Source organism: Lutra lutra, chromosome 17 (genome assembly GCF_902655055.1).
Source record: "Lutra lutra chromosome 17, mLutLut1.2, whole genome shotgun sequence".
Taxonomy (NCBI): domain Eukaryota; kingdom Metazoa; phylum Chordata; class Mammalia; order Carnivora; family Mustelidae; genus Lutra; species Lutra lutra.
Genome location: NC_062294.1, coordinates 9,328,535 through 9,351,938, shown reverse-complemented (window position 1 = coordinate 9,351,938; position 23,404 = coordinate 9,328,535). Strand labels below are relative to the sequence as shown.

Genomic DNA, 23,404 nt, shown 5'->3' with positions numbered 1-23,404 from the left:
CTGATCCCCAGTGAGTCTGGGGTGGGCATTACTTCTCAGGAAGCTGATGGTGGAACCAGCCAGGTCTTCTCATGGCTATCGCATGGCACTCACATGTCATAAGGAGTCCACAGACTTGGCTTTGAAGGGCGTTTTCCATCCATCCATTCATTCTTTCACTCATCAGATATGTATTGTGGGCCTACTATGTGCCAGGCGTGGCTTTTGTTAGGGTTTTGAGGGAAGTCTTCATTGGTAAGGTGACATTGGGGCAGAGAGAGACAGGTGTGGAGTGTTAGGAGAGAGCCCTGCAGATAGGACATCATCTGTGTGAACTGCTTGTTGAAGTCCCTGCATGTGGACATGCCCATAGATGTTGGCAGTCACTGTTGCCACTGCTGCTGCTGTTGCACTGTCAAGACCTATGTTATGAAGCAAAAGAGTGGTAACCTTGAAAAATTAGAAAATATAGGCAGCTAGACTGTGTGCCTATAGTTAACGCGCCAGTTCCGTTGCTGCGTATTACGGGCGGAATGTTTATGTCCCCTCTGGAGTCATATGCTGAAGCCTGAGCCCCCATGTGATGATGTGAGGAGGTGGGGGTTTTGGGGAGGTGATTGTGATTCCGTGAGGTCATGAGAGGGAGTCCCTTGTGATATGAATGGTGCTCTTAGAAGAAGAGGAGGAGAGAGAGAGAGATCTTGCTCTCTCTGGGCATGAGCACATAATGAGGTGGTTATCTGTAAGCCTGGATGAGAACTCTCACCAGGAATGCATCTGCTGATACCTTGTTCTTGGACCTCAGCCTCCAGAGCTGTGGGAAATACATGTGTGTTACTTAAGCCACTCTTTGTCTATGATATTTTGTGGTAGCAGCCTGAACAGGGAAGATGTCAACACTGGAAAAAGGTTCCAGAAGGACGGGTTCAGGGTGAGTGTGGATAGCGTGGAACATCCAATGGGGGAAACAGGAACAAGACTTTTCAGAATGGATATAATTGGAGAGGATCTTCCTGGCAGGAAGAATAATACAAAAAAATACCCAAAAGGAAAAACAAACAAAAAGCATGAGGGATGGAAGTTTGGTGTAGTGGTAGGAAAATGAGCCTGGCATTGGAGGAAGCTGCTTTCACCTCTGGGCTCTGCCTTTTCACCCCTCTGAGCATCACTTCACTGTAAACATTAGAAATCATGCATATGAGGTCTCTGGCCCGTTATGATAGCTGTATTTATTTGATCATACTCTGTTATTTTTGGGTATTCGGAAAGGGTGTGTGAGAGTACACCCTTTTAGGTATACCTGTGAGAGGTGAGCACCCTGCTTGGGATACAAAGCTGTGAATTTTCCTTCCCATTAAGGTGCTTAGCAGAGATATCATCCTTATTCCAGAGAACAACATCTGGTTTCAGCAGCAGTGTGGCTGAGAATGTTTCAGCTTTCTGCTGCTTGGGCCACCAGCTGCTATTACAGAAGGAGCAGGCACAGAAGATGCTTCTCTGAAGGCAGGGATTGATCAATCTATGTTGGTGGGACAACCTCAGAAGAATTGATGCTAAGGCATTCAGAAAGGACTGGGGCCCCAAGAATCATGGTGCTTTGTCAGGGGGAACAGAGGAATGACCCCTTCTTTGACCACATGTTATGGATGTGGATTCTAGAAAACCTCGGGAGGAGTGATACGCTAGTTGTGCCTGGATTTGCATTTTGTAACTGAAATGTTGGTGACTCCACCTGTAACCCTTTCAAGACAAGGTGGGGAGAAAACCGAAGTCTATTTTCTTGCTCTCTGAATCTGGGTGGGGGTCCAAGGAAGAGGGTGTGCTGGTGTGCTGCATAGAGAGGTGGAATCCAAAAGGATGTAGGACTTAGGATGCACGTCACAACCTAGGTGACCTGCCCAACCCACCCTTGATAGCTCATGAGTGGTCCCATGCTGCTGGGAGGCAAAAGGAAAGCCAGCTTTGCGATGAGTAGGTAGAATATAAAGACACTACTTGAACTGGTTTATAATGGCTTTTACCAGTCAGAACGCATTAGGTTGTGCTGTAACACAAATCCCCATATCTCTATGACTCAGTAAACAATGAATTTATTTCTCACTCATGAGAAATGGAAAGGGGTGGGTGTTCTGCTCAGTAAAGTCACTGACCTCGACCACATCTCCCACACATGCCTCTGTTATTTGCAGTATAGAGAGGGGGACATGACAAATCAGTGCTTGGCCTTTAGAAACCTTCCACCCAGAAGTGTTATTTCCCTCCCCCAGTTCACTGGCCCAAGCAGCCATGCCCAGCTTCGAAAGGACAGGGACGTGCAAGCCTACTGTGTGCCCAAAATACCTGAGAACAGAAAGAAGGATGGCTGTGAGCAGTTTTAATAACTGCCACCGTGGCAGTGGAAATGGCATCTATTTTTAATGTGGGTTAGAAAATAATTGGTCAGATATTGCAGGATTTTTTTTTTTTTTCCTTGAGAGGATGGAAAAGCGCTTACAGATTTAAAAAGACCTGGCATAGCACCTATGTTTTAAACAGAAGGAAAAGCTGACATCGGGGACCAGCGACACAGATTTCACTTCTGTGCCATGACAAATACCAGGGAGATGTAATTGCAAAATGAAGCTGCAAGTGTCTTACCCAGGGAACTGGGTAACAACCTGCTTGGCTTCATAAAGGAGGAATAATATCCAATTAGACTAAGTGTATTCGGTGCCTGAGTGACATGCTCTGGAGACCTCAGGGCCTCTGGGGCCCCCAGGGCGGTTTCAGGAGGCTGTCTGAGACCTGTCCGCGGTGTGGGGGACGGGCCCCACCGCACAGCAGAAGCTGATCAACATGTCACGCTCTGCCGTGCGTCTCCCTGGTAGGGCTGCCTCGGCACTTTGGAGCCCTGAAGTGGGGTCCACCCTATGTTCTGGGGCAGAAGCACCTTGTCTCCCAGCCACCTGTGCTGTGACTGTACATCTGGGCTCATGGCTGGTGCCACGCTGGTCCCACAGTTCAGACTGACCTCCTGGGCCCTCAAGTCTCAGGATCCCCGTTCCTGCCACAGACTTGCCCCACAGAGTCACTGCTGTTCCTCTTGTCAGGAGTATCAGTACTTTCAAGGTCAGACTGTAGGGTCCAAGTCCAGGCCCCTCTAGTGCCTAGTTGTGTGACCGTTGGCCAAGTTTCGAACTTCTTTGAACTTCAGTTTCCTCATCGGTAAATCATGGTTTATAATTGTTCCTACCAATCAGGGTTTGTGGGAAGGTTGGATGACAAGGCCTGCAGGTCACCAAGCACAGTGCCTGGCACTGAGCATTGCAGTCATTAGTGTATCCCTCTAGTCAAGTCTGACGTCCCCTAAAGCCCTCCAGATCCTCCACCCCCCAACCCCACCCGGGCACTTTCCTCTGAGAAACAGTGTCTCTCCCATCCTGCCAAGTGCTTTCCTTTCCTATCACTCATGTCTGCAGTCCCTGCTGAGCTTTTGGAGCCTGCGGAGGGCCAGGCTAGGTCTTGGTTTCTTTGTAACTATAGTGCCCCACTGGGCTTTATGCAGTTTGACCCTCCCTTGGTTTCATAGTTTGATTTTATGTCTTTGTTTGTTAATGAGCCACCTGGTCTTCGTGAAAATGGGTTGAATGTCAACAGTCAGTGAACACGTATTCTTTTCTGTTCGGTTTAAACATTTGGAACTAGATGACCCGCGCCTTGGCTCGGTGTGTTTTAGTCCCGTCGGTGTGATCGTGTTTGGTACTTAATTCAAACAGTTTTATAGAGACCTGTATGAGAACGGGGTTAAATTAAGACAATTGTCCTTGATATTTAAGCCAATGTGGACTGAAATCCACCAATTTGAGTCCATGACAAGTTCAGTATTAGAAGCAGGGTATTGTAGGGGAAGATCGTTAGCCGGGGAAGGGAGACTGCATTGTATTTCTGTCTTTGCCACATAACTCCACTCTGGCAAATCACGTAAGTCCCGGGATCTGTTTCTTCCTCATTTCAAACACTGACTATGTGTTAGGTGCTGAGGTGAGCACTGTATGCATGGTGTCCTATCTTTTTACACCCTAATTACCATATTGAGGTGTTAGGACTATTATTATTTCCATTTGACAACAAAGCTAACGGGTTTAGGTTAACTGGTTCAAGGTAGGATGGCTGGTAAGAGGCATAACAGAGAGGGGAGCATGTGGCTAGTCATTGCTGTCATCCAGGAGGCACTCTGTCTGCCTTGGCAGGTGGCCTTTGTGGGCCATTCCATCTCAATAGATTTCCGGTTCTGATCCATTAAATATGAATAGCTAAAAAGCACAAATCATAAGGAAACCATGATTAAAGTAATAGGATAACAAATATAAAATTTCTGTTTTGTCTTCCTGACTCCCGAAGTCTGACTTAATCATTTTAAAGCAGACGGACACTTGGCTGGGCCATTTGCAAATCAGACAACCAGTGGGTTGACTGAGAAGTAGCGCTCACTGGATCCGGGTACAGTAGTTTCCTCTTGCTGCTGTTACAAGTGGCCACGAATGTAGCCGCCGAACAACATACAGTTCTTTACTCCCTGGTCTGTAGGATGGAGTCAGATGCAGGTTTCAGCAGCATTCCTTTCTGGAGGCTCCAGGCGAGGTCTTACTTCCTGTGTTTAAGGCCCCTGTACTCCTTGGTGATGGCCCTGCAGCTGAGAGCCAGCAACATTGTATCTCTCTGCCATTTTTTTTTTTTTTTTGTGCAACCCAGTCTTTTGGTAGTTTTCTTCACCTGCCTCCCTCTTCTGCTTTTGAGGACCCCTGTGATTACCTTGGGACAAGCTGGACAACCCAAGGCAATCTCCCCGTTTTAAGTTCAGTTGATTAGCCATCTCACTTAACCTGCAACCTGAATTCCTCTCTGCCGTGTGACCTAAATGTATTCACAGGTTTTGGGGATTAGGACCTGGCACCTTCGAGAGAGGGAGTGGCATTGCTCTATCTCCTGCACAGTATTAGCACATTGTCCTACATACACAGTGAGAAAACCCAGCACTTCTTCCTATTTCTAACTTCCTGCCCTCCTCTTGGGATTCATGCAGTGGTTCAGACGGTACCCAAAGTTGGAATAATTGGTTGGTCCTGCTTTCTGGGTGGTAGAAATAGTAGGTACAATCATATATAGGTACAACCGTGGTGGGGAAAAAAATGGTAACGATACAAGAAGGGTATAGAGGGCAAGGAGGAAATCGTTTGAGCAGTAGAAAACAAAGGGTCCCAGATAATTGCCTGGGCTAATGTACTATTAGCGTTAGAGCACTGCTGCTTGATAATCCCTTCCGTGTCGAGCACGATCCGCCTGACGAGATCAGAGCCTCAGCCGACTCTGCTGCCAGGTTCTGAGCTTTTGACTTTAACAGGCACCAAAAAGCTTACCAGGCACTCAGAAGAGAAATCTCTTATTGCGAGTTATTACGTGCCAGGTGTCACACAGTGTTTTGCACATGCTTGTAACGTTCAACGTAAGATTCATCCATTCGCTCAGCAAACAGTTATTTCACCTACCGGGAAATGGTGTTTAATATATAGGGGTACAGGGATAGATAATTCTGTGTGCTGCGGAGGCCGTGGAGACTCGTCTTCTGCAGAGGTCAGGTTCCGAAGTCAGCATGTAAGCGGGAAATAGAGTGCAGTCAAATGACCCTCAAAGACCCTTCCAGATTGCATGCCCTTGGCAACTCAGAGCCAGTTTGGAAGCTCATGTGCCCGTTTCTTGCAATATTTGGCACCAGCCTCCTCTTCCATGGAAGGGAGAGGCCCACCCCTACCCAACCGTCTCGATTTTTTTACAGACTCTGCTGCTTCTTGTCTTTGCTTTTGCTCAATGCTCTCTCTGTTTAGAGGTGGTTTGTTGGTGGGTGTCATGCTTGGATGTACAGGGTAGGAATTCTGTGGTCAAACAATATGAAGGCCACTCTCCTTCCCCTAAGGAAAACAAGATGTAATGAGAAAGTCACTACATTATGACTGTCACAGTGAGGTTTTAGGGTTTCCTCCAGATTTTTGATGTCCATAGGCGTGATTTCACAGGGCATTTCCTGGCTCAGAATGTCCTTAGCCTGTGTGCCGTGCTGTGCAGAAGCACATCCAACTTTCTGTGCTATCTGTAGAGACAGTGATTTTTATTCATTAGAATTTTTGAGTCTAATTGTTTTTAAACTGCCACTTTTGTTTGTTAAAGATACAGATGTCTGACCAGAGAGGAAAGCCAGGTGAATTTATTGTTGCAATTAGATGCTTCACAATTTGAAAACTTATCACTTAAATTGGTGAAGTGTCACTTTTATGCAACTTGATGTTTAGAAATCCTCGGAGCCCAGGACTAAACTCATATGCAATTTAACAAGATCCTGGTGAGATAAAGGAAGTCACACTTGACAAGACAGTGATACAAACTGGGTGGAATTTTCCACTTCCCTCCTGCGTGGTTGAATAGGTGAAGGGAGACAGACCACAGATTGATTTTTGTGCAACTTTTAAATTAAGTGGAGCAGAGTTAAAAAAAAAAAAAAGTTGCTGAACTTGAAGCTGCACTATGTTTGATTGCTCCAAGGAAGTTAGTTAATACGTTAATACGAATCTGGATGAACACTCTGTGTTTCACTCTTCATGTTAATTTGTGCTGCCTGTTAATCTCTGGGCAACCAAGAACAAGTCATAGGTTACATGTTTCTTATTTATGGGCATTAAGCAGTATCTTTAAAATGTAAAATAAAGCCGACAAAATGCACAGCCTGATCACAACCACAAATCTAATCTGAAGTGACATGGGGGGGACCTTCCCAGATGTTTTTCTCTTTAATGTAACATGACTGTAAATTGATGCAGCCTCACAGTGATTGAAAAACTCTCAGAGCTTGTCTCCTATGATTACATTTCTGATCTGTACAACTTAATTTTTTAACTTGGTTGAGTCTCAGTTTTGCGAGTGAATAGTTTTCTTTTGCTTTCTCTCTTGCTTCATTTGGTAATGTCCGGTAACCGGGCGACCGGAACTCTGTCCCTTTGGGCAGCAGTGGGAGACCCTCCAGCGACAAAGAGGTGTGCCTCTAAGTCTCTTGCTTCTCTTTTCCTTCTTCTCTCTCCTTCCTTCCTTTCTTCTCTCTTCTCCTTTCCTCTCTTCTCCTCTCTTCTCTTCTCTTGACTGTGGAGATGGTTGCCTAACTCTGAATACATGAAAACCCACAGAACTATGCAAATTAAATGGCTGAATTGCATTGTATATGAACTATATCTCAATAAAGCAGTAATGTATTTTTTACAAATGTCTTGGGAATTGTTAATATAATTACTCTATAAATTGTGTTTTGATAAATTCAAAAGTAATATAAAATTGATTATCCTTCTATGGTATGTTAGGCAATGCCCAGTGATTGCTACTGTGTGTTATTCAGGGCAGTCACTCAAATTCTTGATCCAATCAGTGGTGTGTAGACTGTCGGGATTTTGTCTGATGCTTACTTGGGCTTGGGGTTCCATTTCTTGGGCCTCAGATGTGACGTAGGTGATTCAAAGGCCGGTTGTGTCGTGGATGTTTCCATTTAAGCAAAATAACGACATTAACTGGTATCATTCTGATTTCATACAGTCAAGCGCAGAGTTCTCCCCTTCCTCTGTAATTTGAGTTTCAAAGCTTTGTTTATTCAGTTTGGGTAATTACTAGAGTGAATAACAATTATCTAAAAATGTTCCTTTTGGTCATGACTGTATGACTGAAATGACTTTTACTAAGTAATCCCCGAAGGCCTTCTGACTGTGCTTTTGCTTCCTCCACGGTCTCCAGTGATATTTTCAGATTAGAAAGAGAAAATCAAAGTTCTCTATTCCATTTTATCACTTTTTTTTTTCTTTTTTTGCCTTAACTGTCTTAGCTTGGGTATTTAATCTTTCACACAGCTATTGGTGATTGTAAATTTTTATTTGAAATATGCTTAATGTTTTCTTTTGTAAGACAAGGAATTTAAGGATAAGAAAACCATTTACAATTTCTTTGACATGAAAAGCAATTTACAGATAGTGGAGTGACTGGGACCAAGAAGAGTAAAAGGACCTTGAGAGCAATTCCAAGCTACCTGGTGATGCTGAGGCGTGCATAGTTTCAGGGCAGGGGCTTTGTTTTCATAGGGAAACGGGCTCATAATTTCTTCCCTTCAGGAGGCATTTGCTCTGGTAATTTCTTTCTGGAAAAAATCAAGATACAAAATACCCACCAAGACACTTCAGTTTATTACATGAAGCAAGAAACCTTTATTCAAAATTTTTAACCATTAGATCCATATATGTTTAGATACTCTTATTTCTTTTTCTCTTATCCAGATGTACCGTTGTATCTTTAAGTAGGTGAATCCTGGAGTAGGTTTTATTATATATCATACCACAGAGTTAAGCTTGGTTCATTTGGATTTTAAAAATCTCCAGAGCTTTGAGAATGACTTTGAAACACTCTTTACTGTTGGAGCTTAAAGAAAATAAATCTCAAATGTTCTCTGTATTACTTCACCTGCTTGGAAAGTTAGAGATTAAAGGGTTTACTGGGATTTTTATATTTTCTGTAATTTCTATTTGTATTGGAGTAAACCGTTCTTTGTATGGAGTGGTTCAGCTTTCTAAAACAGAAAGAGTCCAGTGTTGGGAGAAGAAGAATAAGGAAAAAGGTACAGTATAAATATATAAAAATTCTTAGAGTTTTGTGTATGTGTATGTGTGTTAGACATAAAGGAGTTTGTTAATTACTTTAATTGGGTGTACTTTGAAGAAAGCGGTCTCCTATTTCCATTAATGGTGAACTCCATGAGCAGAGACTCGTGAGTATTCCTTGGAAAATTCTTCTTTTTCTTTAGAAGGCAGTTTTAGCAAAATGGAGGAAGAAAAAGAAAAGTGGATAAGGAAATGAATCACAATATTGAGGCGGGGCCAATATACCATATAGCCTTTCTCAGATTCTGATATCTAGAACCGAGGTTGCTAATTAATGACCCAAGAACTAAGTCTGTCTGATGAAATGCAAGACATAATACACACACTGAGTTTGACTGATGTGCGATTATTACCATCCATTCATGTGTAATCCTGTATTTGGAAGATTTGTAATTTGTTTTTGACACATTTCTCTCTGACTTCATACATTCATGCATATGGGTCTCACCTTCCTCCCAAACCTTATTTTCAGAGTCGAGTTTGTTTCCTCTGTTTGGGTAATTTACAGGTCACTACTTATTTTCCTTAATACGTAGTCTCTTCTGAATGCTCTGCTCCCTCTGTCTTCCAAACCAACAATATAAAGAACTAAGCCACAGGACTTGAACTTAAAACTTCTGCCAAGAAAGGAAAGTCAAGGCCTTTCCGCCCCTAAATGCCTTGTGGAGTTGATATCAAATGCCTGCCTCTTGCAGTGGTGGGTGGAGAGTGTTTGAAAATCACCGGAAATCAGTGTGTGACTGGAAACAGTGGCGTTTTTCTGCTTGATCACTAAGATGCCACCAGAAAAGATGCTGGTCTGCTCCCAGGGGGCAAAGTGGGGTGAAGCTGGCCCATGAGAAGTTAAGGGGAGGCCATTTGTTTCCAGTTCATTTCCAGCATGTGTGTCTCAGGGCCAAAGGCCCAGCAGTGCCTCCTTAGGAGCGGGAGTTTGGCTGTGTTACCACTTAACTAAGTAAGAAAGGAAAGAAAGAAGGAAAGGCAGGAGGGAGGGAAGAGAAGAAAAAAAGAAAAAAGAAAAAGCCCAGCTAGTTAAATGGCAACACATCTCAGGACAACTTGTGTCCAGAATGTTTCATGTCTCATAATGAACGTGCCACCTGCTAGCTGTGGGGAGAAAAATGACACGGTATGCAGCAGTCAACTTTTTCCTAAAGAAAGAGAGGAAAAAGTGTATCTTTGCAGCCACGACACTGGTGGCACCTGTTAACTTCAGGCGCAGTGCAAGTGTCAGCCCTGGAAAGCGACTCCCAGTGAACAGTGCTCTTTACCATTTAATCATTGTCGTCGTATTTATAGCCCTGGCGAGGTTGGCCCATTGTTACAAGATGAAATTGTGATGTTCAGCAGTTTATACCTTGGGAGCTGGAAGCGTTTCTCCATGGTGGATTTGTAATATTAATTGGCCATGTCAGTTCATGACAAATGTAGTGACATCTATTTCAAGTATTTCAGTTTTATGGTGCTGAAAAAGTGACACACGCTTGAGATAAGTAATCTCACAAAAGATCTTCACGCTCGCTCCATAGCACTTCCAGAAGATGCTCTCAGAGGAGACGCAAATTGGCTACGGGTTCAGGGAGGCTGTCCCCTTCCTTTTGCTCAAGGCTGAGAAGAAACCTGAGGAGGGAGGAGAGCGATACCCTCCCTGTCATCCATCGTTCAATCTCATGAGATTTTGGTTGAGGTGCTGGCGTGGACTCTCTTGTCAGGGCTCTGTGCTTGAGATGATCGTTTATTTGATCTGCATGTCTCCTGCTTAGAGGCCACTGCTATAGTAACAAGAAAACAGTGCCATTCTCCCTGCGTGCGATCTGTCCGCTTATCACTCGGGGTGTTTGGCAATGTGTGGAGACATTTTGGTTGTCACATCTCCCGGGGGGAATGTGTAGTTATTGGCATCTAGTGAGTTCAGGCCAGGAATACTGCTAAGCACGCTACAGTGCATAGGATGGGGCCTAAGAAAGAATTGCCCAACCCCCCAAAGTCAGTAGTGGCGAGGCAGAGAAACCCTGGACTTGTGTGGAACGTGACTTTTTGTGCTTTCCAACCTTGGCTGGTCCTCAGGAGACTGATGTGGCCTGTGTAGGGAGCGCCCAAGTTCCTACCCCATGGAAGGTGGGGCAGGCAGAGTGCGGGATGCCTCAAGATGAGGTCAGGCAGGGCACAAGATGATGCCACAGAAAACATGGACGTCAGAGCAGCCTGGCAGTGCAGAGACAATGTCTTGGGAGACAGAAGGAGGGAGCCATCCCTGCAGCTAGGCTGGGCCTCTAGAAGGAGAGGGTGTTTGAGTTCATTTGCAGAGACATGGCAGGAAAGCCTTTCAGCCCAACTAGTTGGACACATTTGTCAAATAGAATTGAGCATCTTTTTTCACATGGTTGGTATAATAGAGTTTCCAAAACAAGAACACAATAAAATAGACTTTTATGTATCTAGAGGGAGGATATTCCTGTAATTATGTTCTCAGCCTTCTCTATACATCTAAGGTATGGAAGATATTCTTGTTTTATAGATGGGGAAACTGGGCCCCCAACACCTAAAGTGACCGCTGAAGCTCCCATGATCTGTCAGTGGAAAGGAAGGGCCCAGAAGCGGCAACTGCAGTGTTTTTCCTTCTCTTATTAAGTGGAACAAATTATTATTTTTTATGGTTATTTCATGTGTTTAGTTTCCAATATCACAAACATACATTGCTTGTAAAAAGTTTAAAAAAACAGGTCAAAAAAAGAAAATTGAATTGTCTTAGAAATTGCCCTTTTCCAGTAAACACTGTTTCTGTGCTATTAAATCCTTCAACAGCATTGTTTTTAATAGCTCCTCAGTGCCCTAATAAATGGGCTGATTATCATTTACTTAACGGATCCCCTATTGTTGGGCATACAGGTTATTTTCAGTTTTTCTCGATTGTAAACAGAATTGCAGTGAATGTCTTTGTAGCACACACCAATGATGATTGCTGAGTATGCCTGGAAGGACTGGTTCTAAGAGGAAGGGTGGGCTTTGAGATTAATTGCTAAATTGTCTTCTGGAAAGACTGAGAGATTATTTGCTTATATTTTCACTAAGTATTGTTTTCCAAAGCCAGATTGAAACGTGGCTTACTTCTGTGCATTGCCTCAAGTTAGGGAAGCTAAACTTTCTTTTTTTTTTAATATATGTATGTAACAACGTCTTCTTTTTAGATGGTCTATCTATTCATCCATTGATTTCTGTCACTGTGCCTTTATGTCTGTGAAATGATATGAACTTTTTATATGTTCAGGTCAGGATAGTAACCCTTTGTTATATGTGTCATAGATATTTCCTCATGATCTCTGTTTTTTATTTATTTTTTTTGGTCTTAGAATTTTATGCTTAACTTTTTTTTTTTAAGATTTATTTATTTATTTATTTGACAGAGAGAGAGAGAGAGAGAGAGAGATCGATCACAAGTAGGCAGAGAGGCCACAAGTAGGCAGAGAGGGGGAAGCAGGCTCCCCGCTGAGCAGAGAGCCCGATGTGGGGCTTGATCCCAGTACCCTGGGATCATGACCTGAGCTGAAGGCAGAGGCTTTAACCCACTGAGCCACCCAGGCGCCCCATACTTAACTTTAATGTAGCCAAGCTGTCTTTGCTTTTTGTTGTTTATGCTTTAAAAATCCTAAAAGTAGAATGTAACATTCTATTCACTTATCTTACTGGCTAAATGCTCCTATGTTTGATCTTGCAATTATTAAAACCATTGTTTTTTTTGTTTTTATTTTTGTTTCTGTGGGGTTTTTTTGGGCGGGTATATTTTGTTTTTCAGCTTCCAACCAGCACATTTCTTTAGATTTCATAGTATTTTTCATTTTTGAAAAATAATTTGACTCACCTTAATATTATATCTAAATGTATAATTGTCTTTTTCCCATCCAAGATTTTAAGAAACAGTTCTAGAACTGTCATTCCTTTAATTGTGACTTCTGCATCTAAAAAACAAAACCAAACAAAAACTTGGCATTTAGGCTCCCTTTGGGAATTAAGGCATATACTGCTTAGTTACCTATTCCTCAGCAACACCTGGGCATCCTCAGGACATCAGTGGAATAAATGGTGGGCAAGGGATATTCTTAGGCTCTCAGACAGAAGCCCCATGGGGTGACATGCTCTAATTCCACCCACCCTGGAATTTGAGTTTAGGTTTAATTTGGTTTGGAAAAGGCAACAAGCCTGACAGTTCCCAGCCATCTAGGAGATGGCTCCTGAATAGTTCGAGTCTCCAGATCTTACAGTTAAAATCGCCACATTCTCAGGGATGCAGATTATGTTGGAAAACCTTAATAATGATTTTTTCCTTGTCATTGCTTAGAAAATACTAGACTGGAAATGTTTCACAGTTCTGTTTTGTATTCCATGACGTTTTCTTATGTGGCTCAGGCCTCACTGCTGTGCTCTACCACTCTTCTAGACAATGCTAGGTAGCAAATGTGTCTCGTTTAGTGTCACTGTGAATAGGTAATAAAAGGCCAGGCATGACCATGTTGTGGTTCCTGCTGATGGCACATTCATCAAAGGTGCATGTTCCGTGTGTCGTATGAGGACACTCATTTCCACTGACCAGGCCAATCTGTTGAGAGCTGTTCCCAGACATAAGGATTTCATACAGACAGATTCATATCACTTCCATTATGTGTACCCCTTGCCTTCTTAAATGTTTAGAACAAAATTACTTTGGACACCAAGAGGTATTTATGTCAGCATCTCCGTACCATTCTTCTCTACTTCTTTAGTTCACAATGCAAATGGTTTGCTTTTTTGTTAGTGTCTTTGATGCTGTGTAATCTTTTTCATCTCTGTTTGCAGTCTGGGCCAAGTGGGCTCTTAATATTACTATGGAATCGTTTTATTTGTGGGACTTCTTCCCCATTGTTCATTTTCCATCCCAGATAGAGAAACACCCCATGTTTACATTTTGTGGAGTATATATTTTAACATTATTCAGTTATTCATAAATTGAACAAGAATAACTTTTCACGGAGATTTGAGGGAGTTTACCATCTTAACTCAGGCTTTCTTTAGGAATTTTGGGGAGTTCGGCACATGTTACCTGACCATTTTCACCTATGTGCCGTAATTCTCTCCTGCTCTCTTTTTATTTGTCCTTTGGGATAGATGGTGACCAATGGGACATAGAATCTTTTTATTTCTTTGAAAATACCTATCATCCCTCTAATGAAAGTAGCTGTTACCTTCTGGGAATTGTTTTCTTTGATGTATGATGAAACGTGTGTCTTAGACCCCAGTATATGCCTCTTGGTTACAGACCTAGAAGATGCTCCTCTTCAGAGAAGGAGGAATAAAGTCAGAAGTTACTCAGGTAGAAAAACAAAGGTGAAATCAGGTTTCTAGTTAGCCTGAATGCAGCCGTGGGTAGAATTTTAGGCTTATTTATATTCTGTTTCACCACAAGATGTCACCAGGACACCATACCAACATGGCCTGTGGAACATCTCTCTGGCCAATAGAGTTATAGTTATCAAATAGCATCAGCCTAGGGCTTTGGGGAGGGTGGGCTGGGAAAGAATCCCATTCTAGGGAGCTGGAGGACATCACAAATGCCTTGATGCTTCTTCCTGCTCCAGGGGCCCATCTCTTCCAGCCTTTCACTGTAGAATGAGTGCTGGTAGCAGGACATGTGACGATCATCAAGAAGTCCACAGTGTTCTCTTGCCCTGCAACTTTGTCTTCCATGGGTGGGATAGAAGCATCTCCGAGGAGGAAGGACCAGATGCATTATCATTCCCCCAACCCCCATAGACATCTGATGCATGACTAGGAATCACATTCTCTTACGTGAAACAGGATTTCAGATGACTTAAATATGGACATTTCAGGCCTTTTAGAATGTGAGGTTTTTGGTGAATGGTATTATTTGATAAATACAACATTGAGATTTCATCTTTTGTCATTTCACTGTCAGCTGGCGGATCATTCATTTAGTATTCTCTTCTCCCTTTTGGAGTAGTGGAAAGTCTCCGCCAGGCTGGGGCTCTGGTGGCTTCCTGTTCCAACTTAAGTGTTAATCCTAACTTAAGTGTTTTGAGTCCTTTGTGTTGCTTATATAGAAAGTCAGATCTAACAGTACTCTCCTTGGTCACCTGATGTCTACTCATTTTTATTATAGCTTAGATTATTTGTCATCCTGAATTATGCCAGGACTGGTTTGTGCTAAGAAGCTTGTCGTTTGACTCAGTAAAATAATACCAGCATGTCCCATGTGTATAGCGTTGTCTGTAGGATCCACCCAACACATGATCGCATGTCTGCTTAACTGTTCCTACTAGTTGAGTTTAACATACCAATAAGGGCAAATATTAATTATCTGTTGCAAAAATAAAACCAGAGATCATAGTGTGGATACTGAGCAAAACTCCATAAATATTTTTTGAAGAAATAAAGAATCAAGATTGGAACCTTGAATTCCTTATTCTTGATCAAATTACTTTTCAAGTTTAAAATTTTCCTCTTCCTTTAAACTCATGAAGAGACCTTCACTTTTTTCATCGCTTTGTTATGATTTAACCTATATCTGGCCCTTTAGAAGTTTAGTTTTTTTTTCTGTAATAATTAAAAAAAAATAATGATATGGAGTTTTTGTGACCTTGTGTGTACTTATAGGATCTGGAATGATTAGCATGAGGAAGATGTCATTTCTGTTTCTGGAGTTCCTGTAGGTCTCAGATTCCCAGCCCATACTTTTTGTTTTTGTGTTAAGTGGGGTGTTTGAGTGTCTGTGGCTCATTTAAGCCATAGGCATGCAGACTACATGGAATCCCATTAGTGAAGCCTTAACCAGTGTACCCCCATCAGGATCACCCTTCCTCCTGAGTTCTAGTAGCTGATGAGTTTTCTTCCGAGAGCACCTTCTCAGATGTTTGTTTCCTTGTTTACAGTTCAGTATCTCCTAATCCATCCAATATATGCTGCCAAAGAAGGCTTGGGGGGAAGAAGTACAGAGTGACAGATAATGGGAGCGTCTGCAGTCACGTCTGAGGTGCTGTAGTGAATTTACAAGAGACTGGGTCCAGGAGTTTAGCAGCATTCTACGGTGTCTTGAGTGGAAATCCACACAAACGTAATGTACGCAAGCATTTGACAGATAAATTCTTTGACTGGGCCGTGTTCGTGGTAGTTCAGAATTTTAAGCATGGGAAATGATGAAAAAATAAACTAAAATTGCATTTGAATAATATTGATGACTACATTTACTTGATAGCATACCATTCTTATTGCATCTTAAGTGACCTTAGGGGTTGATGAAACTTTCCAATGAGAATATTGTCAAGTGCTGAGTACGTGGTGTCAAAGCCATGGATAATCAGCAAAGGTCTCCAATGGGAAAGTTGTTTTCTCCAGCTAGGAAGCATGGTCTCAGATCTACTTCTAAGGTTCCGTGTGCAAAGGAATGTAAACTCACTTTAAGCAGGGGAAACACGATCAGGAAAATAAATCAGTAAGGGGCATAGACCTGGGGGCTGATGGAGGAGAGGGCCGGATCAGGCTATGTGTTCCCAAACCAATGATTATATATTTTCCACCCATTTTGGTTAGCCACACCACTCCTTATCTCCTTAGTGCAGAAAACGGAGAGTGAGTTTGATATTCTTAAGAACCTCCCATGATTGCATTTAGGCAGTGGATTTAATAAATATCATTATCTCTTATTTAAGCTCTGACTGTGGTGCATAGGTCTTTTGGTGTGACTCATCACTGGTGTTTCTGGGTTTTGTTAGAAACGCCTAGAGAGCAGGAGAAGAGAATATGAACTGGCAAAATTGATGATTCTGGCAGCCTGACATTACCCAACTCCTCTCTTTGTTTGGTTTTTCTTAAGACTTTGGTTTTTGTTGTTGTTTGATTTTTTTTTTTTTCTTACTGTTTTTTTAAGAGAGTGGGTAGGGGAGAGGGGCTTCCTCTTGCAGTTTTCCTTTCAAATCAGACTCTTTCCAGGCCTTTTTAAAAACTCTGTCATGCATTTTGCTCACTGGCTGAGCAAGAGTTACAAGTGAGATGTGGCTTAGGCATTTTCACTGTGTCCATAAAGAAAGTGTATATTACTATGCGTTGCACATTTGCCACTTAGAATTTCTGAATACAAATTAATCAACTTGCAGCTGTGAATAACAATAAAATGCAAGATAATGTACCTGCAGAAATGAGGGCATTTGAGATCCGTTCTCAGGTGGCCGTCAAAAATAGCCAGGCAGAAGTGTTGCTCCCTGTTTTCCATAATTGTGTGGCTTTGCCTTTCCTTAGTTAATCCATTTAATAAACTCCCCTGCAGAATCTAAATGCTTAAATTTAGTTTCTTTTTTGTCTTTATGGTGTTTATCATTGTTAACGTGGCATCAGAGTAGCTCAACTTTTGCATCATGATAAATTCATAACCCAAGAGAAGGCAGAAAACGTAATTATTATCAATTGCCTCTCTCCTGGAATTGCCATTGGCTGAGCGGAGCCATGTGTGTACCTAAGGAGTAGCTGATTCAGAGAAACACAGGGTTGGAATGGGGCCGATCAGGATTGTGTTCCCTTGTTTAGAAGTTCTTCCCATTAGACTTGTCTCCCAAGTTTGCCCGTACGGTAAATTCTGCAAGGCATGTCAGTATTTGAAGAGGCTGAAACTTTTATTTATTTATTTTTTTTCATACACAGTATGGAATCCAGTGTATTCATTCAGTCATTCAGTAAGTCTTAACTGAGGGCCTGCTCTGGGTTAGGGCACACCTGTGAATAAGGTGAAGTCTCTGTTATGTTTTGTTAGGGCACATAAAATTTACACAGGATGTGACATATCAGATGATAGAAAGTGAAAATAAGTGTACTTTTTTTGTTTTTTTAAATTTTAAAGGAATGCAGTAGTTTACCCACGGCCTCAAAAATCACTTTCCTGAAGATCATGAGTAGGAAGACTTAGCTACTGAAGAATTTCAGTTCTTTATGAGGGAGAAATAGAGCTGGCTGGGGTCATTGCAATCAGTCGGGTGTGTTTGTCTATTCTCTAACCTACAGCAGTAAGGATGGGTAAAGAGAGTAGCTGTGGGGTCTCGTTTATCTGAAACTGATAGATACACGTGCCGTCGTGTGCGCACCTCCGCTTCCATCCGTTGCTTGGTTACAAGGGTTCAGGCGCCCCCTCTCCCCAGCACCCTTGAGCTTGTTTGCGCTGGCTTCAGTTAGGGCTTCACACCTGGGGATTTGCAGGGATTTATAGAAGTGAACCTTGGTCGATGAGGCTTTCGTGAAAGGGCCGCTCACCGTTGGGCAGAAATTCTTGTTCTGACAGATTAGGGGTCATAATAAAAAAAACTGACTTTTGAATCTGAGAAACTTGGAGAATCTTTCAAGGGGCTGAATTTTTTTTTTTTTTTTTAATGGGAGAAATAAAATTGTTCTAAATTTGAATTTACTTTTTTCTAAGAAAGGCTCTTTTGAAGATTCAGTGAGATCTATGCAAAGCCTTCAAAAAATGTAAACTGCTTCTCAGGATTCTTCTTCTCATTTATCTAGAGATTCAAAAGGAATGAGTATCTTTGTTTCTAAAGGACTTGTTCTCAGTCAGTACTAGTATCTTTTTAGAGATTTGCGGAAGAAAGGCCAAGAAAGAAGTACTCATTAATTTTGGCTGAAAGTGGTCACTTCAGCTGAAACCGGTTCAGGTTCACAGTCAGACACTGGAATTAGGTGTTTCTCGGGTTCCCACATATCTAAAATATTCTTGAGACGTTGCTAATGGCCAACATGCTTAGCTGACATTTCATTGTTGTATGGATTTATTCACCTCTGTTCAAGATACATTTTCCGCCATCATAACAGCTGGATGGAGGATATATATATATATATATTTTTTTTTTAAAGATTTTATTTATTTATTTGAGGGAGAATGAGTGAGAGAGAGCATGGGAGAGGAGAAGGTCAGAGGGAGAAGCAGACTCCCCAAGGAGCTGGGAGCCCGATGTGGGACTCGATCCTGGAAGTCTGGGATCATGACCTGAGCTGAAGGCAGTCGCTCAACCAACTGAGCCACCCAGGCGCCCGGATGGAGGATATTTTTAATAGGCTATCGTGGCCTGTACTAGACAATGTGTGGCTTCCCTCCATGAATGGATTCCATGGTAAATCCCCCATTTCAGCTTCACCAAAACATTTGAAACATTTTCCTCTGACAGTTCTGTTTTCACACCAGGGTATACCTCAGTCTTGCCAAGATCTGCCAGCATTTTCTTCTCCTTGGGCTCTGTGCTGATTCCTCCCATTGAGAAAAGGCATCCCCAGTGGTTGGCCATGAAGACGTTTAAATAATGAGTATTCCTCCTGGTCTTCCCACAGATGCTGTCTTTCCTAATATGCTAATCCTATAAATAGGAAGATGGGTCACAGGACCAGCTTTTTAATTAATTGGGGGAACTTAACTGATTTTTGTCCTGAACATGGTGTGGGGGTGGTTTCAAATTCATTTTTTTTAAAAAGATTTTATTTATTTGACAAACAGATCATAAGTAGGCAGAGAGAGAGAGAGGGGAGGAAGCAGGCTCCCCACTGAGCAGAGAGCCCGATGCGAGGCTTGATCCCAGGACCCTGAGATCATGACCTAAGCTGAAGGCAGAGGCTTTAACCCACTGAGCCACCCAGGCACCCCCATATTCATTTTTTTATATCTAGATTTTGTAAAGAAGTCACCATGCCCACAGCTATTCTGTTTAAAAAAAAAAAAAACAAAAAACAACAACCCTTTGTGATTGCTGACTAATACCCAGCCTTCATACATTTGAAGTATAATGTTGAAAATACCCTAACCCCCGAATTCTCTGGTTTGGGCTGTTATATTTTCATGAGCAGTAATTGTGATAGAGGACTTTTAAAATCAGTTGCTCCTCGTAATTACAAATCTGCTTTATGGTGTTTGCAGTGTATCACATGAGTCTACTTGAGGGTCATGAGAAGTTCACGTGTGCGGGGCTGGGCCCCGTACCTTTCACCAGGGCACTGGCTCCAGCCGCCGTGTTTTTGTCCATCTCTGCAGGGCTTACACGTTATTCAGTAGCTGGATTCCTACTGCACTGTGCCCTTTGAGTTTTGAAAGCCTTGACAAAGAGCAGTCCAGAACTCTAGTATTTCGGAAAGTCCTGGACTTGCTAAGGCATTTTTGAATTTGAAGAGCTAGGAAATCATCCCCTCGAAATGCTAACAATTTTCCCAAGTCAAGAGTCGCTCTGATTTTTATTATGCATTGACCATAATTTACTTTCTGTTGGATTGACTTGGGAAAAACCCACACAACAACAACAAGTAAGTCTATATGTATATATATATATATTTTTTTTTTTTAAGATTTTATTTATTTATTTGAGAGAGAGGGCAAGAGAGAACAGGAGTTGGGAGCCTGACATATAGTTTAAAAATAGAAGTCAAATGCCAAAAACTCACAAGTCTTATCACCTATGGGATTTAAAAATCAAATTTAACTTAAAAAAAACTTAATGATTGCAGGATCTTCGATAAAGATTTTCCTTTTTTTTTTTTTTTAAACTAGGAGATTAGGATAGAAACATAACTTCCAATTTCCTGCTGGGTGGCCTTAAAAACTCACAAACAATAGTGGGTCCTTCTGTCAAGAGAAGCAGGGAGAAGAGAGATCCCTACCTTTTACCTGCTGGCTTTAAAATGAGAAAAGAAACACACACACACACACACACACACGTAATAATATTAACGATGGTAATAGAGGAAAATGTCTTGAATAATTGAGAACTTATTTTAAATACTTATGAAGTATTCATTATTATTTTTATTGTTATTGGTAGAAAAAGGGTCATAATTATGTCTTCGCTCCTTGAATAGCTCAGTACTCCAGATTGTGCCTGTGTTTCTCAGCCATGGTCTGTGTTCTTCGGTTTGTTTCATGTTTTGTTTTTGGGGCGGATGTGTCACTACCCTAAACTTCTGGTGTTGTGAAGCAAGCCTGCCTGGCCGGCTCTTGTGATCCCCTGGTGGACTAGAGAGGAGGAGATGCATGCCAGATGCTCTTGGTTAAGGATGAGGAGGACAGTCCCTGCCTTTAGACTTGGAGAAGCCTCCAGACCAGCCTGCTGTGCAACAGGGGCTCCTGACTATGGCTCCAGCACTCTGTCTGCCCTGTCAGTAAGGCCCGGCTCATCTCGTAGACTCTGTTTTCCCCTCTCGCACCTCTTTGCTTCTACCTCCTACTCTCAGCTGCCTTCTTCAGACCCTCGAAGGCAGTGAATCTGTTTGGGTCTGTGTAGTTACTGTTGTGCCTTTTGGACAAAGCACTCAAGGCCGGGTGGCCTGGCTGCTCTCACATCACAGGTGCTCCCTTTGTGTGGACAGTGTGCTCCAGGCGATGGGAGGAAGCAGATCCTGGAGCCGCCCATCGCCAAGGGCTGTCTAGGCATGCATCCTGGTCAGGAGCCAGGTGTTTCCCCCAGCAGAGGGCTGTAAGTGGGTTCCCATGGGGAACAAGAACATGGCCTTTCTGAAGGGCTGGACAGTAAAGATTGTCAGTTTTGTGGTCTGTATAGTCTCTGTCACAACTGCAGTTGGCCCATGAGCTGCGTGGGTTCGAAGTGCGGGTCCACATACACATTGCTTTTGTACAGTACAGTATTATAAATGGATTTTCTCTTCCTTATGGTTTTCTTAACATTTTCTTCTCTCTAGCTTCCTTTATTGTAAGATGATACGTGATACCTTTAACATATGAAATATGTGCTAATTGAATGTTGATGTTCTCATCGAGGCTCTGGTCAACAGTAGGCTATTAGTAGTTAAGTTTTGCAAGAGCCAAAAGTTAAAGGTGGATTTTCAACTGCATGGGGGATGGCACCCCGACCCCCACATTGTTGAAGGGTCAGCTGTACTTACTGTGCTGTTGGAACATGAAAGTAGCCACAGACTAGGTATAGGTGAATGGCTGTGTTCCCATCAGACTTTATTCACAGAAGCAAGCTGTAGGCCAAGTTTGGCCCAGGCGCCATCGTTGTGGACTAGATCCCAGTGTGTAAAGCACAGGTTTTGAGCCTCAGATCTGACACCTTCAAACCCTGCAACTCGGGTAGGTTGATTAAAATCCTGTGCCTCAGATTTCTGTTCTGTCATATGGAGTAACATAGCTTTTTAGCATCGACGAAACGATGTATGCGGTAAGCTCCGAGTAAGATCTCAGCAGATGCTCTTTCGTTCGGGGCCCCATGAGCACACCCACGACGGAGGGTTGCGGGTGCAGATGCTCTTTCGTTCGGTGCCCCGTGTGCACACTCACGACGGAGGGTTGCAGGTGCAGATGCTCTTTCGTTCGGGACTCTGTGTGCACACTCACGACGGAAGGTTGCAGGTGCAGATGCTCTTTCGTTCGGGACCCCGTGTGCACACTCACGACGGAGGGTTGCAGGTGCAGATGCTCTTTCTTTCGGTGCCCCGTGTGCACACTCACGACGGAAGGTTGCAGGTGCAGGTGCTCTTTCGTTCGGGACTCTGTGTGCACACTCACGACGGAAGGTTGCAGGTGCAGGTGCTCTTTCGTTCAGGACCCCGTGTGCACACTCACGACGGAGGGTTGCAGGTGCAGATGCTCTTTCGTTCAGAACTCCTTGTGCACACTCACGACGGAGGGTTGCAGGTGTTTCTGGATCTGAGGCCGCCGGAGAGTCACTGGGTTTTCCTGTGAAGCTTTTGAGTATTCAGGGTGTCCGCTGGCTTTGACTTTACGGCAGACACGTTCAAGAGCTTTAAAGGTCATTTTGTGGTTTTTCCCTTTCCATGTCCGGGAACACCATCTGCATTGCCATTTGAAACCCTGGCTTTGCCTTGTAGTAGTGTACTCACATGCGCTTTCTCTGTAATTATTTCCAACCCTTTTTGAGGCTGGACTGAACGTTTTAATTCAGGGTTTGTATAATCTGTGACTCCGTGTTCTTGGCCCAAGCAGGACAGGAGAATAGTATAACCTGAAACCAAAATATCGAAAAGTGTGTCCAGACTTAGAAGTTAACATGTGCTCAACTTCATTGTGGCTGTCAAAGGGGGTCCTGGAGGCCGGGAATGGAGGGACTGTCCCCTGATGGTGATATCTGTGTCCCTACCTGCCTTAGTAAGCTCATGATCAGCCTCCAGAGGCTGCTAAGATAGTTCCCAGTCTGACTGATTTATGTTCACCCAGGCATTTTGTAAACAGCATTCAGATTAATTGTGGCACCCACTGAGCACGATGGAAGTCTGTTTGTAGCCCCCCTGCCATACTGTATCCCAAGAGAGAAAAAACATTGCATTTGGCTTGTTTACATATATATAATTTTTTGAAAAGGTGTGTTTGTTGAAGAAAGTAATTTTGCCAAGTTGTGGCTTGTATTGTGTTTGGGATTTGGGTTTTAAAATATTAAGTAGGAAGCAGTTTTCTCCTGAATGACTTGTAAGTCAGAGGTGAGGGATGTCTTGTTTTAGGAGCTGCTAGATTTGTTTCATTCCAATCCAGGCCATGGACTGTTCACTTGGTGCCCCTGTGGGGGAGGGCCGCCAGTGGGCTTCACTCTGGGACTGGCCCCTGCTTGACCAGGCGTGGCTTGGAACAGGGGCACATTCTGCTGCCTGCCATTGGGCCAGATACAGCGTGCACCTGTTTGGGTATGGCCTGCAAGCTGAGAATAGTTTGTACTCTTTCTCATTTA

At 43.0% G+C, this 23,404-nt stretch overlaps 1 protein-coding gene across 22 annotated transcripts in view; it reads left to right on the top strand.

The window, feature by feature from the left end:
- The window catches only part of WWOX (WW domain containing oxidoreductase), a 944,020-nt gene that overhangs the window by 105,269 nt on the left and 815,347 nt on the right, over positions 1-23,404 (top strand). The window contains exon 6 of one of the 22 annotated variants that reach the window (XM_047710182.1): positions 20,565-21,799. The exons of 18 other annotated variants lie outside the window; for them this stretch is intronic. In XM_047710182.1, coding sequence (XP_047566138.1) covers positions 20,565-20,678 — 114 coding nt within the window. In that variant the 3' untranslated portion in view covers positions 20,679-21,799. Of the gene's footprint in view, positions 1-14,852; positions 14,940-15,616; positions 15,647-18,909; positions 19,001-20,564; positions 21,800-23,404 lie in introns of those variants that run through there. 3 more of the 22 variants (XM_047710184.1, XM_047710192.1, XM_047710183.1) reach the window with 3 other exon arrangements.